At 31.1% G+C, this 18,531-nt stretch overlaps 1 protein-coding gene across 1 annotated transcript in view; it reads right to left on the bottom strand.

Annotated features, from left to right (window-relative positions):
• Positions 1-5,180: 5,180 nt before the first annotated feature.
• The window catches only part of LOC125262529 (ras-related protein Rab-3C-like), a 34,575-nt gene continuing 21,224 nt past the window's right edge, over positions 5,181-18,531 (bottom strand). The window contains exons 4-5 of the mRNA XM_048181332.1: positions 10,932-11,056; positions 5,181-8,185 (exon numbers count right to left, since the gene is read on the bottom strand). Of these exons, the coding sequence (XP_048037289.1) occupies positions 7,992-8,185; positions 10,932-11,056 (319 nt within the window). The 3' untranslated portion in view covers positions 5,181-7,991. The remainder of the gene's footprint in view (positions 8,186-10,931; positions 11,057-18,531) is intronic.

The following is an 18,531-nucleotide window of genomic DNA, read 5'->3' as shown; positions in this document are numbered from 1 at the left end:
CAACATAACTATATATTATTTTACTGAATTACAGAGCTTTAATAATAAAGTTGTGGATAAAGCACCACTTTCTCAAAAAAATAAAACATTGAACATTTGAAAATAGTTCCAAATTGTAGTTTAGTTTATATTTCATCTTTAATCAGCAATATAAACTAGTGATTTTGACTAAATTTGCCCCTAACAGAAAGGCTTGTAATAGAAGTCAAATGGTGTAACCGGTTACACCATTTGACATTTCAATTTAAAACCAAATTTGACAGGTATTATCATGGACACCTATGTAAGCACATGGCCTTGGTGGAAATATTTCAAATGTAATTTTTAAAGTTAACACACATTTTTATAATAATGATGAATTATCAATGTATTTATGGGGTCATACCATTTGACATGTATACCTAAGAATACCTAACCATACCCTAAAAATGTCAAATTATCTCATATTTTAAAGACAGTTACTAACCTTTGCATGCAGCATTAAGTGTCACCTCTTTGTGATATAATTTCCTGTCACATGGTTTTCTTGCACAATATTAACAAAATGGCTCCTTGAATGGTGGTTACACCACCTTGACACTTCAGGAATTTGACTTGACTCCAATGATTCCCCAAACTATTTATAATATTCAGAACAATGGTGTTAAATTTATTTTTATTTACTATTAAATTGTTCTAATGTAAGATTATGCCAAACTACCTTATATGGTGTTTTATTGAGAATTTCACCTTTTTTAAATAAGATCAATTATTTGATACCAAGTTTTTACGGTTACACCACATTGACATTTTTGCAATCAATCCCCAAATATTCTCTCAAAATTGATTAAAACCAGAAATTTTAGACTTGGTCCTCAAAAAAGAGAATGTATGTAAGTAAGTTGTTAATTTATTTTGCAATTTTTACCCTTTTAAATTTAACTAAAACTATGAGGACACAAAAAAATGAGCGTCACGTTAAGCAGAACTGAATTAATTTCTGACCATGTCAGAGTGAATCTGAAAGTACACGATTGCCAAACATTATGACTGATTTCACTGCTGACTGGAAATATGCTGCTGGAGTATTAAGCAATTGAATGTAAAACTTTGTATACCAACATTAGACAAAGTAAGATCACGTGCGCCTTGATAACCAATCACATTACAGCTTTGACATCATTTCGAATCATTTAAAACGGATATTTAAGCGCAAACATGTTGAAAATTAGTCAACGGGCTGTGGATTCATTATATGATAAACCGTTTTGCAACAAAATCAATTTATTCAGCTTAGTGAAGCCTTTGACATCCATTAAAAAAACGGTCTCTGGTCTCCTTCCCGCCTTTTTTCCTCCTAATCTTTCAAATGACTTTGGATAAGATATTAAGAGATCAACATTGATAAAATGAATGTGCTTTGTCTTTTAAATAGAATAACATGTCTATGAACTTGCCATACATACAAATGGATGTCAATAAAACTATGCCTGCCGTTGTTCATGTTCATATCTATGTTAAAACGGCAATAAAAATAAAGGCGGGAAAACCTTACCTCACTTAAATATTTACCATGGTTCTGGCAAAACACCGTTACAAATAGGCCTAAATAAAAAAAAATATGTTATGCAAAATGTACGTTTAAAAAAATATATTTCAGTAGCCTATAAACCACAGGTATAAAAGCAGAACTGAAAATGTACGCTTGAATTAATTCCTGACAATGTCAGAGTGAATCTGAAAGTACACGATTGCCAAATATTACGACTGATTTCACTGCTGACTGAAATTATGCAGCTGGAATATTAAGCCATTAAATGTAAAACTTTGTATACCAACATTGAAGAAAGAGTAACGGCTAACTAAAGTCACGTGCGCCTTGATAACCAATCACATTACAGCTTGACGTCATGAAATTCGAATGAGAAGTGAATTACACCTGTTCTCTTATAAAACAGCATTTTTCGGCGTAAACTAAAAATAGATCGATTTAAAACCAATATTTAAGCGCAAACATGTTGAAAATTAGTCAATGGGCTGAGATTCATTATATGATAAACCGTTTTGCCACAAAATCAGTTTATTCGGCGTAGTGAAGCCGCTGACATCCATTAAAAAAACGGTCTCTGGTCTTCTTCCCGCCTTTTTTTTCTTCTAATCTTTCAAATGGCTTTGGATAAGATATTAAGAGATCAACATTGATAAAATGAATGTGCTTTGTCATGCTTGTCATAACCTAGTACTGCCGCCAGGGGGCAGTGAAACCAATTCAACGACACACACACACACCACTGACCTCTAGAGTGCAGATGAGTCATGAAGAATCAAATATTCGTTGATCTTCTGAGATAAATCAATAACACAAAACTTTAAAAACGTCGTGACGTATTTTGTCCTAGAAAATGTACGTTTATGTTGACCTTGGAGGAAAGTAAAGGCTAAAATATATATTTACTATGTAATTTAAATCATTGTCAAAATAACGGCTCAAGCGCCGAAATATGCCATTGTCACGTGGTACCTGTTACTTTTCTCAGCGGTGACCGAGGTGAGCCAATCATAGGCGTTTGCTTTCACATCGCGTTTTTGAGGAGAAATATATAACAATAACAATATATAATATATATAATATAATATAATATAATATAATATAATATAATATAATATAATATAATATAATAGGGTTAACCCTAACATAATAACAATAATAATAATAATATATAATAATATAATAATAATATATAACAACTATAACAATATTATTGCCCAAGTTGTACTAATACAACAAAAGACCACAGGACTATCAACACAATAGGAATATTTATTGATATTTTCAACAGTAATCGACACACATTTGTCATACACACTCCACACACACAGCTCTAGAGTGATTCCTTCAGCTAAAATATTAGAAATCACTGCGGATATATCACAAGTTAGGTCCAACAGATTTTTTTTTTCCACACAAACCAGCTTTTTTAAACAAAATATTTAAAATAAAACCACAAAATTTTAAATAAAACCGCATTTCGGGGACAATACAGTAGTACTAATATAAAAATCTTTATATTAGTATTTACACATGTAGCTTACAGCCACAGATGATTGATAAAATAAACATAATTATGTTCTTACATGAAATCTGTAGTGTTAATGACACTAAATCATTCAAACAAAGAGGTTTACTTTTCTAAACATAAAGTACCATGTTTATTTTTGGACATGTAGCATGGTAGAATCATATACGAACAGGTATCATTACCATCTGATACTGAACTAGTACAAGTACTTTTTTGTATAGCCTATGTTTAGATGTTTTTCACTCTCTTTTTTTGAGCTCATATTTAAAAAGCCGTTTTTATGCATGCTTTACACCTGAAATGCAGCTATTATAAAACTACTGAATACTCTTTTTGCAGTAGAGTGATTCTTATAGCCCTATGCATGCTCTAACTGAATGAGATTTACACACAAACACAAAGAAAAACCACAGAGATGACTTGCAACAAGATACTAGTATATACACCAACACTCACACACACCTATATGTAACTCCACAGTATTTTGTGTTAATGTCAGCACAAAGATAGTTGAAGGTGAGGCAGAGCGATCATCCACACGTGGGTTAAGATAGTGTGCAAAATCAGCATGGCACATCGAGACGCTCTACACACACACACACACACACACACACACACACACACACACACACACACACACACAGTCATTCATCTATATACAAGAGATAGGGATTCAAAATATTGCACTTGCTGGCCCACTGCGCCCCACATACCGAGGGACGCATAAATGAACAAATAAATAAGATTATACAGATACAGGTATCTAAATAGAGATGTCGTACAGTTTCATGCAGGGACGATGCTAAACGTGGCTTGTGCTGGGGAAACAAAGTACTGATTTTCTATATTCTGAGGACACATCAATGGACTATTAGCAATATAAGTACCGGCGAATTCAGTCTACAGTACACCTGTGACCATGATATGTTTTAAGTAATGCCGGATATATGGTCGGCCTAACGTTATAGAGGCTTCTTTATGTACTACACTCACAAGACCACACATATAAACAGACCACACCATGTAGTTTTATCATTTAAGGGCTATTTTACCTTAATTCTACCTAGATTATTATACATCACAATGGAAGTCGGACCATCTCTAGGGATGAGAAACAAATAAAACCGCCTATAATCGCATGAAACTCGTCAGGAACGTGCGCAGGTCATATTTCAGCCCAAAATGACATAAAGTGAGAGATTAGAAATTATATTTTATATAGAGAGAATGAAGCCCATTTTTAGGATCAATAGGGTTTTTTGTTGTTGTTGTACATTTTATATTAATGATAATTCTGTGTGTTTTTGTCCCAAATTCTCATTACAATAATGCAAATAAAATCTTTATATTAGTATTTACTTTTTTAACCATGAAAATCGTTGTGTTGATTTGGAATTTATATATATATATATATATATATATATATATGATATCAGCATAAATCCATATCATTTTCTAAAGTAACTTGACATTATCATTGAAGACCAGCAATAATAATTTTCATTTTGATTACATAATAATGGCAATATATACATGTCAAAGTCAGACATGCCCCTTTGCCAGCTGTGATGCTGGTTAAACTTGGCCCAGGTTTGTAAAAGATTTTTGGGTCAGCACACCTTAATAGCTTCAACAATTGATTGCCAATTAAGTTTAGAATACAATGAACCAATCAGAACCCAGTTTAGGTCAGATAGCTGCTAATGCTGGATATTTTGATGAATCGAAAATTTAAGTTTTTTCTATGTATAAACTGTTTATGTAAAATATGTTTTTGGAGTTTGTGTTGTCCCTTATCAGTGCAAAATTATCACAAATTAAAAAGGATTCATGCCAATATTGTCCAAAACGCCACTTTTTTAGGGCGTTTCCAAACTTTTGGAGGGCAATGTATATATATATATATATATATATATATATATATATACATTGCCCTCATTACAGCCTTGATATATATATATATATATATATATATATATATATATATATCAAGGCCATAACCATGTCTTGAACATTGGGGTACCATGATTTTTTTTCTTTTTCGGTGTGTTATTGGGTAATTTTTTTGATTAAAAGAAATTAAAAGATTAAAAGGGATTTAAGGAAATAACGAAAAAGAAATAAAAACTGTTCCAGGATTATTGTAGTTTTTAAATAATCAATTTATTTTTTAAAAAATATATTCACTCTTATTTGTATATCTAATATGTCAAAAACGCAAAACGTTTCTTGTCTCGTCACATTCAGTTATGAATTACATTAATCATATATTAATCAAATAATAGCATGTTTTCAATTCAAAACGGCAAAAATTTCATTCAATACAATTTTGGAGTAGTTTGCAACACTGTCCAATCATAAAATATTATCATCAAATATCAAATATGTTTAGCGACTCGCCACGTACTCTTTCACTGCTAAAACGAAAGCGTCGCATTGGAATTCACACTCATCTTCTGTGAACAGTAAGCCCCGCCTTCTTTGATCTGATTGGCCAGCTCATTCATTCTGACAGTGACGAGCGCTGTTAGACCACTGAGGCAGACCAGCCTAAAAATGTAACTTTTAAAACTCGTTTTGTCATCCTAACAACAAACAGAGCGGTGCATAATGGAGTACAGCAGAGCGGCATCAATAATATCAAATATTAGGGAGGACAATTTGGCCATTTCTAATTATTGGGGGTGGGACCCTCAATGTTTATGGTAGTTACGGTCCTGATATATATTTATATACACACCGATCAGGCATAACATTATGAGCACCTTCCTAATATTGTGTTGGTCCACCTGTGTATTCTGACACCTTTCTATCAGAACCAGCAGTAAATTCATGAGCAGTTTGAGCTTCAGTAGCTCGTCTGTTGGATCGGACCACAAGGACCAGCCTTCAATGAGTCTTGGCCGCCCATGACCCTGTCGCCGGTTCTTGGAGCACTTTTGATAGATACTGACCACTGCAGACCAGGAACACCCCACAAGAGCTGCAGTTTTGGAGATGCTCTGATCCAGTCGTCTAGCCATCATAATTTGGTCCTTATCAAACTCACACAAATCCTTATGTTTGCCCATTTTTCCTGCTTCTAACATCAACTTTGAGGACAAAATGTTGACTTTCTGCCTAATATATCCATGCGGTGATCAAGAGATGATCAGTGTTATTCACCTGTCAGTGCTCATAATGTTATGCCTGATCGGCGTATATATAGATAAATAGTACTGTAAAAAAAAATGTGAAAATGTGTCATTTTGAGGTGAAATATTATCTGAATATTCAAGACATTCACCATAGGACTGCTCTTTCTTAGCAATACAGTATTTCTGACTCAAACATTTAAAAATTTCCATCCACGGCCAAAGTCATGTAAGGTTTGTCGGATGAAATATTGATGCACTTCTGAAAATAGCTGCCCGACACATTTCCTTGGCTATTACTGCATCATTTTACAAGACGAGCTCCAGCGAGCTTCGACCCGACTCAGATTCCTTATAACATCTAAAATCACCGAATCCTCTCCGGCCGTGAGCGTAACGCCAGATAAGAGCAGGGACAGCAAATCACGTCCTCCACAAAGTAGCTTTTTAGCCAGCAGAGAAAAACAACCGACGACAGCGATAAATCAGAAAAGAGAAATGGAGAAAAAAGGGTTTGGGGGGAAAAACACAAAGAATGTTTCGTTTTCAGACACACGCAGCTCATCTTTTTCTCACTGTAAAGTCTGTTTGCTTTGAATAAATAGATAAATAAATATCTCATTTCATCAAGTCAGCGTGAATTAATTTACAATGATCAAATTAAATGCGTAGAAACATTTAATGCACATTTTTTTCCCTGTATTGAACAGCTACTCGAATCCACAACATTATATTCATCTGACTGAGGTATATACAAACCTATGTACACTAGATATATCATGTATTCATATAGGTGACTTTAATATTCTTTAATAATCTACAGCGTACACACACACACACACACACACACACTATAGTTATGCAGCTGCCGCCGCAGGATGGGAAATTTTGACTAGTTTAATATGGGATGAATTCCTGATCTACAAAAACAAGGAGTCATGTGTGTGTGTGTGTGTGTGTGTGTGTGTTAATGCAGTTGCTTTAGGTTCCCTCTCCTAAGCCCCGCCTTTAAAAAGAATTCTGACCAATCACACCTTTCCAACTGTTGCCAGACAAGCTGTGGCTGTGTTCTATGGAAGTCCTGTGTGATGATGTAATTATATTTAAATTTTTGAACATTTAAAATTTAGAATTAATTTGTAAATTTATTTGTATAGCGCTTTCCACAATACATATTGTTCCAAAGCAGCTTTACATAAATGTCATGTTGTTAATAATCGCAATATCTTCCTAAATATCTAAATATCTGGCTAAAAAAAAAAACAGAAATCATTCCGTTTGCGTTAGAAAGAGGGGCGGAGCTTAGAGAAATAAACATGCTTGTGGGCGAGGTCTTGACTAACAGTGCTGAAAAGGCCGTTAAGACTTTGATTGACAGTAAAGAAAGCAGTGTGTCAGAATGAACTAGGCACCGTATAGACAGACGTGACTCTAGTGCAGAGGTGCTGGAACAAAACAGGCTAAAGGAGCGTTCAAAGTACACAACGTGTATTCACGTGCATCAGACATTTTAAAAAAGACTCCTGCAAGAAAGTGTCCTGTGTGAACGCCCTCTAGTGGCCTAAACTGAAAACAATATCTATTTTTATCTATCCTGCTTTCTAAAACACTGAAAAGTTGCTTTTGAAACAGCTCTTGTTTGGGTGTAGTTGTAAATGGGTCACATGACTTCTGGCATGCACCAATCAAATTCAGGTTGTTCCAGCACCTGCATTCTATGACATTAAAGGATATATGCATCCATCTAAAGGGTGTCACACACACATACACACACTTATGCTACCATATAGACTGAGCACTAACAGGCACAGTTAGGCTGCTGTAGTGGAGGAGGGTTATCCGTTAACCGGGCCGTTCCCTGGGCTCCGGTGGTAACGGCGGGGTCAGTCTCTATACTCTCTGACATCTTGTCGCAGATTATGTCCACCAGACGCTCAAAGGTCTGCTTCACGTTGATGTTGTCCTTGGCGCTCGTCTCGAAAAACTCAAAACCTGGTAGACAGAAATGACACCAAATCACAGTTTAGATCCCTAACTAATTATATTCTATATATAAATAAATATTACATTTCTAAGGCAGTTTTGCTTGTATTCTTGGTATTGGGGATGCATTTCAACAAGCTTAGTGAAACAATAAATCCAAGATGGAAGAATAAACAATATATCGGCTACCATATCAGTATCGGCCGATATATGTTGATTTATTTATCGTTATCGGCCCGATAAGAAAATTTGGCCAATATATTAAAGCCGATAAATAATGGATTATTTCCTTCAGCTGAGACACTTAAGATGTTTGCCATGATTTTGAATTGCTTGAAATATGATTGAAATCACTTCTGTCATATCGGCTACATAATATTATAATGAGAACATTATAATTGTGTGTTTGGGACATGGCTTTTAATGGTGAGACTTTTGTTTTTGTAATCAGGCTCTCAAAAATTCTATAAATTTTTTTTAGATTTATCGGCCAATATATCGGTTATCGGCTTTCAAACATAAATGATTATCAGTTATCGGCATTGGCTGATATATGTTGATTTTTAAATATAAAATTATTTAGATTTTGGATTTAGATTTATCGGCCAATATATCAGTTATCGGCTTTCAAATATAACTAATTATCGGTTATAGGTATCGGCCGATATATGTTGATTTGGGACATGGCTTTTAATGGTGAGACTTTTGTTTTTGTAATCAGGCTCTTAAAAATTATATACAATTTTTTATTTAGATTTATCGGCCAATATATTGGTTATCGGCTTTCAAATATAAATGATTATCGGTTATCGGCATTGGCTGATATATGTTGATTTTTAAATATAAAATCATTTAGATTTTGGATTTAGATTTATCGGCCAATATATCGGTTATCGGCTTTCAAATATAAATAATTATCGGTTATAGGTATCGACCGATATATGTTGATTTGGGACATGGCTTTTAATGGTGAGACTTTTGTTTTTATAATCAGGCTCTCATAAATAATATAACATTTTGGATTTAGATTTATCGGCCAATATATCGGTTATCGGCTTTCGAATATAAATGATTATCGGTTATAGGTATCGGCCGATATATGTTGATTTGGGACATGGCTTTTAATGGTGAGACTTTTATTTTTGTAATCAGGCTCTTAAAAATTATATACAATTTTTTATTTAGATTTATCGGCCAATATATCGGTTATCGGCTTTCAAATATAAATGATTATCGGTTATCGGCATTGGCTGATATATGTTGATTTTTAAATATAAAATCAGTTAGATTTTGGATTTAGATTTATCGGCCAATATATCGGTTATCAGCTTTCAAATATAACTAATTATCGGTTATCGGTATCGGCCAATATATGTTGATTTGGGACATGGATTTAATGGTGAGACTTTTGTTTTTGTAATCAGGCTCTCAAAAATTATATAAAATTTTGGATTTAGATTTATTGGCCAATATATTGGTTATCGGCTTTCAAATATAAATGATCGGTTATCGGTATCAGACAATTTTCATATCGGTGCATCCCTAATAAACTATTTTGATTATTTAAATGTAATTATTATATCTATTCAATATATTTATATATTTATTATATATACTAATATAAATAGTTAATATAAATATTGATATAAATAGTACAAATAGAAATCACAGGATACATTTCAACAAGCTTAAGTGAAAAAATATTATTGAGATATTTATTAAATGCATAAATAAATAGTTAATATAAATTATATTATAATAAATACATAAATAAATACACATAAGTAATAATATAAACATTAATATAAATAGTACAATACTGCTTAATAATATATTAAATTATTTTTAAAATAATGTAGCATTTTAATAAATATATTTAATAAATAGAAATGTATTTGATAAATATATTAATAATTTAATTAGTAATTCAATGTATTTATGTATCATAATTAATAAAAATAGTTAATTATATTTAAAATTAAAAATTGTATTTTATTTTTATTAGAGTATTGTATTTTTAGTAACATGTAACCATCGATCTCTTTTCAATTTTATGTCAAGTTTCGTGTTCACTTTACACGAGGAGCTCAATTTTTGCACAAAGTTGCTGACTATGTAGATCATCTTAATTCTGTGACTTATGAGGTTCTATATGGATGGTGCCTCAGAAGTAAGTTGCCTATGTAGGCAGAATGTGTGCTCTTTTACAAATCGTGAGATATAATTAATTTGACGGTCTTAAAGCGACAAGGGTATGTCCTCTCTCACACCACACATGCAGTAATTGTGTCTATTTTCAAGCCTGTCTGCACATTCTGGTGTCATCCAATTATATGCGTTTAATTATCGCCTGAGCTCAAAGCTGCAATTCCCTCCATATGCTCTAATTTATGCACAGTGAACATATGACAGTACGTGAGCTGTCTAAGGTATATATTCTATTACAGTGTTTCTATAGGAGCAAAAATGGTGCATTTTATGCATGGTGAGATTAATTTCAAATCTGGTTCATTTTGGAGTCAAACATGAAAATGTCAGATAGCTAAAATGTTTTGTCTCAAATGAAGCACTATGCACTTATGAACTATGTACTCAATTTTTATTCAATGTCCACTGCAAAATCTGGGTCTTGAAGCAAAACTAGTTAAGAAGTAAGTTGTTCTGACCCACCTGACTGGCTCCACAGGTAGTTTCTAATGAGTCCCTGGAGGAATCAAACTCAGTTTGGGGATGAGGTCAGGAAGAGTGAACTTACCCAACTGCTCTGCCAGCATTCTGCCATTTTCCACAGACACCACTCTCTCCTCTTCCATGTCACACTTATTTCCTGCCAGGATGACCTGTGCATTGTCCCAGGAGTACGTCTTTATCTGGGTTGACCTAGATAAAAACAACCAAGGATATCACGATTCATTCTCACAATGCAATTATACCCCACATACTTTACATACAAGCATCGCTCATGGATTATTTCTACACTTTGTGATGATGCATTGCTGTACTGTACATGCAGGGCTCCATCTGCAAACATACACTGTTAAAAATGTTAGTATGCAATTACAGTATATTCCAGGTTAATAACTGCATTACTTTCATTCTACAGTACTTTACTGACAATTTTAGTTAAGTTTTTACAATTGTACTGTAAAAAATCTTGCTTTTACTGTCTGTGAGTTTACAGTATTGGAAAACACTTTTGGAAAAAAGGACTGTAAACAAACAATTTTATACTTTTTTTCAATAGCGCATATGTACATACAGAAAAAGATTAGGGCCAAGCATTAATAAAAAAAATAAAACCATCTTGGGATTAAAGTCATTGAATTGTGAGAAAAAAAAGGCAAAATACAATGTTGAAAATAAACATTAAATTTCAAGAACAAAGTCATTGTGTTTCAAGAAATTCAAAATAAAATGTTGAGAATAAACTCATTAAATTTTGAGAATAAAGTTGTGTTTCAAGAAAAAAAACGTGTTAAATCTCTAGTCTCTGTCATGTCCTCTATCAGTATGCACTGAATATGACACTGATTGAATGCGTTTATTCTCTACATTTTATTTCTGCTTTTTTTTCTCAAAATGTAATGTTTTTCCTCGAAACACAATGACTTTATTCTCTACATTTAATGATTTTATGCTCAACATTTTTTTTTACTTTTTTTTCTCTAAATGTAACAATTTTTTTCTCGAAATACAACTTTAGTCTCAAAATCTAATACGTTTATTGACAATATTTTCATATTTTTTCTCAAAATTTAACGATTTTTTTCTCAACACTTTATTCTCAAAATTTTATGAGTTTATTGACAACATTTTATTTCAACTTTTTTTCTCGAAATTTAATGTTTTTTCTCGAAACACGACTTTACTCTGAACATTTAATGATTTTATTCTCAACATTTTATTTAGACTTTTTTCTATAAAATTTAACAAGTTTTTTCTTAAAACATTGACTTTATTCTCAAAATTTTATGAGTTTATTGACATTTTATTTCAACTTTTTTTCTTGAAATTTAATGTTTTTTCTCAAAACAACTTTATTCTCAACATTTAATGATTTTATTCTCAACATTTTATTTAGACTTTTTTCTCAAAATATGAAGTTTTTTCTCAATACACGACTTTATTCTCAAAATTTAATGAGTTTATTGACAAGTTTTATTTGGACTTTTTTCTCAAAATTTAAAGATTTTTTTCAACACTTCATTCTCAAAATTTAATGAGTTTATTGACATTTTATTTCAACTTTTTTCTTGAAATTTAATGTTTTTTTATCAAAACAACTTTATTCTCAACATTTAATGATTTTATTCTCAACATTTTATTTAGATTTTTCCTCAAAATATGAAGTTTTTTCTCAATACACGACTTTATTCTCAAAATTTAATGAGTTTTGAGTTTTATTTTGACTTTTTTTTGAAAATTTAAAGATTTTTTTCTCAACACTTTATTCTCAAAATTTTATGAGTTTCTTAACAACATTTTATTTCGACTTTTCTCAAAATTTAATGATTTTTTTCTCGAAATAGGACTTTATTCTCAACATTTTATTTAGACTTTCTTCTCTAAATTTAGCGAGTTTTTTCTTAAAACTCAATGACTTTATTCTTAAAACGTACGTTTGTAAGTTAAAATGTGAGTTTATTGATGACATTTTATTTCAACTTTTTTTCTCTAAATTCTTGAAGCACTTTTAGCAGTTTGTGTTGTTGTTGGTTTATGTTGTGTTTTATTTTTATTGGTTGAGTTTCACCATAGTTGTGTTTTGTACATGTCATGTATCGATATCTGTGCATCATTCTTATGCTTACAAGAAAAAAAATCTTGTGTTGAAAGATCTTTTAAAGATGCATCTCAGCTGTTGCTTCACTACTGTGAAAAATCCATCTACAAACAGTTATGAATTTGAAATATGTTATTGGCAAATCTTCATACTAAAATAAAACCAATGCTAAGAATAGATTAGAACTTAAAATTAGCCAATTTGTTTATTTCTTATTCTAGCTTGTCATCGTTTTAACAGTTTGCCACACTTCTGACTTTGCTTGATCAGAAATTTGAATATAAATAGACCAGGTCCAAGATCCCAAGCAAACTGAACACTGATCACAATTGTGGTGACTTCAAAACAATTACAGTGCTAAACAATATAATTTATAACAGTGACATGGTTAAAGACGACTTTATAATGTGAATGCACAATAAATCAAGAGCAGTGAAGAAATTACTGTGATGTCAGCATCATTCTGCTGTTGATTTACAATGATTAGTAAGAAAGTGACCCAGCATACATTGATTTCACAGAAGATTTCTGACTAGTTTTAAGAATTTGGGTAAATTGACTCCTTGGGTTAGACTAGATGTTACAAGTGTGTTATTTTAGATTCTGATTTAAGTTTTAACTCCAGTATTAATAAGGTGACAATTATCATTTATCAATTATCATTGTGGAATACACTACCAATAGATATTAGGGAAGCCAGTTCACTCAGTATTTTTAAAGGAAAACTAAAAACCCATCTTTTTATCTTACACTCTTAAAAATGCTATTTTTTGAATGTAGCATTTAATTAGTTGTCTTTGAATTATGTTTTTAATAAATTATCTTTTACAGTATACGTTTAGTATTTTATACTTTTTGATTGATTTTTTGATTATTAGATGTGATATTGATTATGCAAAGCACTTTGAGCTGCATTTTATGTATATAATTATGTACAGTAATTTATTATAAAATAATACTCTTTAATCCTGTAAATTCCTGCAGATTTTTTTACAGTTAAAGCTAATGTTTTATACACGTCTCAGTTTAGGTGCCATAGCAACAGCAGACAGCTGCCTCACTGAAGCCCACGACACATTACAGCGTTTGCTCATGTATGTCGAAGCGATACTGTTGAGACTGTAGTAAGTTGCTTCTGTAATTCCCCAGCGTTTCCACAGACGTCTGGTTTAATTAGGTGTCAGTTCACTGACCGCAGCTGGAGTCTCTTGAGTATCACCAGACTCAAGATAAAGAGATAAAGTGCGACTAATGCTTCGACTCTTAAGCTTGCAGAACTACAGGCTTCTCATCAATTGAACTATAGTCAAGCTACCCTTCTGAAAAACATCATGACAAATTACTAACAAAAAGTAGCTTTTTAAGGAGGTGAAATCTTTGCAATTTTAACATAAAAATAACATTTTTGACTAAAGATGTAATCCTTTTTATTTTGCTATTTTTTCCAGTGTTCATGTACATTTACATGAAATACAATTACATTTATGCATTTAGCAGATGCTTTTATCAGAAGACACTTACAAAAGAGGAACAAAAGCAATTTGTCAAAGAGCCAACAATATCTATTTAATATACAATGGCAGGTTTATCAGACAACTAGATTAGGAAACAAACAAGATAAATAAAAATAAAACAGAAAAGTGTAAACAAATGAATGAATCTAAAACACTATTACAAATCTATCTATCTATCTATCTATCTATATATATATATATATATATATATATATATATATATATATATATATATATATATAGTGATAAACAGTAGTATTTCACTAAATATTCATTTATAAAATATTTAAATAATTTAAAATAAAAAAAAATGACAGAAATGAATATTTTTATTTTATTTACATTATTAACTTATTATTAATATATATATATATATATATATATATATATATATATATATATATATAATATTTTTTATGTCTAACTTTGATGGTGCTTGTTTGGATCTAAATAAATAAATAAATAAATAAATAAATAAATAAATAAATCTAAAACACTGTTACAAATCTATTATATATATATATATATATATATATATATATATATATATATATATATATATATATTTAATATTATTATAAATATTTCATATTTAAATATTTTATAAATTTATATTTTCTGAAATACAACATTTTATCACTATATATATATATTTTATATATATTATTTCAGAAAATATTAATTTATAAAATATTTAAATAATTTAAAATAAAAAATGACCAGACAAATGAATATTTTTATTTTATTTACATTATTAAATTATTATTAATATTATATTATTATTAACACTATTACATATATATATATATATATATATATATATATATATATATAGTGATAAACAGTAGTATTTCACTAAATATTTATTTATAAAATATTTAAATAAAAAAATGAGCAATGTATGACAGAAAATACTATTTTTATTTTATTTACATCATATATATATATATATATATATATATATATATATATATATATATATATATATATATATATATATATTGTTTGTTTGTTTGTTTGTTTGTTTGTTTTTTTACATCATTTATTCATGTCTAACTTTGATGGTGCTTGTTTGGATCTATAATGTTTTGTCATTTACTTTCATTGTATGGAAAAGATCAGCATCAACACGGTGACGGAATTTAATTTCTGAGTGAACTATTACTTTAGAAAGATAACATCTGCTGATGAAGCAGTATAATTGCAAATTCACCTCCACAGCTCTGTCCTTTCAGTAAATTCAGGTCTCATTTCTGCTTAATAAAGTAATAAACCTCAGACATCAAGCCGTTGTGCGGTTGTAATGACTCAGCAGCTGACCCGGGTCGCCTTTTCTCCGCTATGCTCCAGTTCCAGTTCCTCAGCCTCTTATCAGGATGTTCATTAGTCTCTCGTCTCACGCTAATTAAATCAACCTCTGCTCACTGACCACAGCCGGACGCCCAGCTGAGCCGATCAATAGGGCGGCATCCGTAAAGCCTTGAACTGAGCCCTGCTGCCCTTTAACACTGAGAGAAATTTAAATGACTCTTATTAAATATTAACAAGATGGATTCCTAAAGACTCAATAATGCCACTTTTCCTCTAAGGCCTCTTTAACTGCTCACAGAGGACCGTTTAGTCAACATGAAATCAAAACAGACCCAGTTTACTCTCTTAATAAACATCTTAGTGTAAGCTTGCATTCGTAATATCCCATCAAAATATAATAACTTTCTACACCACAAAACACATTCCCATACTTAAGAAAATAAAAAATAGTTTAATAATACAATTAATCTAAATAAAAATACTAAATATGAATAAAAATATATTATTAACTAATAATATCATGACCAAAACTAAACAAAATCAATAATTTTCTCACTTAGTTTTCTTTTTCACTCACATTGTTGAATTTATTCAATGTGAAACGCCGTTCGCAATCAATTTTACTTTAATAATGTGACGTTTCTGAATTGAAAAGAATATTTCATCACATATCCATCATGAATTGATTGGATGTTGAAAATATATGACAGGTGGTTACATAATTTTTGATGACATCAGCTGAAAATGAAAGTAATTTCAGAGACTTATCAAATTATTACATTACAGGACCAACATTTTGTTTTTGTCTTTTGCACTGATGAATTATTCTCAATGAGACCAGGAATGTGAATTAAGAAAGTCAATAATGACACACTACTGTTCAAAACTCTGGGGTCTGTAAGATTTTTAATGTCTTTTGCTCAAAAATTATTCTTCTGCATTTATTATAAATGTTGAAAACAGTTTATTTTTTTGTGGAAACCGTGACACTTTTTTCAGGATTCTTTGATTAATAGAAAGTTGAAAAGAACATAATTTATTTGAAATAGAATCTTTTATAACATTATAAATGTCTTTACTTTTACCTCTGATCATTTAATGTATCCTTGCTGAATAAATAGTATTCAATTCTTACAGAAAAAAAAAATTATTGACACAATTTTCACGATTTGATATATCGATTATCGATTATTTTGGATGTAGTATTTCAGTTTCAGTTCATGGCACATTTTCTATAGGAAAACAATCTCTCAACTAATGCTGTAAACTACACATGAGAGTCAGCTGGTACTACTATAATAATATTGAAGGTTAAATTAACTTATTTATATACAAACACTTAAATTACACTCAATGATGTTTTTATTATAAATAAAGTTTAGAATTACATAATCATATTTCTACTCATAGCATATTTGTTTTTTAAAAAAATAAACATTTAAATTGCGGCTGTCATAACTGATTTATTCAAACATGCATTAAATATTGAAGAACATTAAAAATTATAATGAATATGTAACGGTGCATAGCTATATTTATCAGAATGTTGCTTTCTAGAGCACTTTTCTAGCTGACTAATGAGTTTATGGTCACTGAATATGTTTTTCTGAGGTAAATGTGAAGTTGCGTGACATTGTTTACAAGCTGTTTTATTGACGTCTTTCCGAGGTTGAAGCACTGATTGAGCGATTACACGAGACATGATACGGATTTCAGTAAGTTGTACTGTATATTTTAACATACCTTCAGATGTTCATGCATGTTTATTTCGCTGTAACTGGTATTAAAGCGGAGGAGAGGATGATCACATGCTTCTCTTTAACTGAGGCGCTAAAGTGATCTGTCACGCCACATTAAACAGCGCCAAAACGGTATTTATTTTTTGAATCTCATAATAAGATGGACGTCATTTGAAATCTGAGACTTTCCTTCATATTAAAAGTAACAAAGCACAAAGATTATTGTGATTTATTGGATGGGAGGAGCTACACATTCTGCTCATTCATTAACTGAAAACAGACTAGACTAATCGATTCTTGGGATTTAAGAATCGATATCGGTTCATAAAAATGAGAATCAATTAAAATGGAGAAATCGACATTTTGTACCCAGTCCTATTCTATAATATTCTATAATTCAGCTTTTAAAGTTTTGTTAGTCACACATCTTTAAATTTCTCCGTAAAAACCCACTGCTCAGTGGCACTGACCCACTCAGATTGATGGTTGGTCCACCCAATCAAATGAGACATAAAATTATATTTTGTGGGAAAGGAGAAAAAAATCATGCATACTGTAGATGACAATAATAATTTGTCAAATACAAGAATTTAGTGGATGTCACTCCCAAAACTTTGCAGCATGTACAAAAATGAGAGGATTTGAAGCGTGCAGAACTCAGCATTGGACAAAAACTCTGGCATTGAGTGGTTTAAACACCTCTGATTGGGTATTGCATTCAAGAAATCAACAGATATGTCTGTGATTGCTCAACGCTGCAAAAACATGCAGTAAATAGAAACCTGTGATGATGCTCTCCAGGGCACAAACACAGATATGCACGGGATCGTTTGTCACATCATGTTATTATTGCAAAGAAAACTCATCCTAGACCAGCAGTTATTTCATTTATTTTTTTGTAGAGTCGTATTATTTGATGTGGATGTGTATAGATGTGAATTAATGTGAGACAGTAAACGCTGTGGGATGCGAGACAATTCTTGAAAGAAATTCCAACAATAAAGTGAA

Source organism: Megalobrama amblycephala, linkage group LG2, assembly GCF_018812025.1.
Source record: "Megalobrama amblycephala isolate DHTTF-2021 linkage group LG2, ASM1881202v1, whole genome shotgun sequence".
In the NCBI taxonomy this organism is placed as follows: domain Eukaryota; kingdom Metazoa; phylum Chordata; class Actinopteri; order Cypriniformes; family Xenocyprididae; genus Megalobrama; species Megalobrama amblycephala.
Note: the sequence above shows the minus strand (reverse complement) of the source record. Positions and strands in the feature narration are given on the sequence as shown.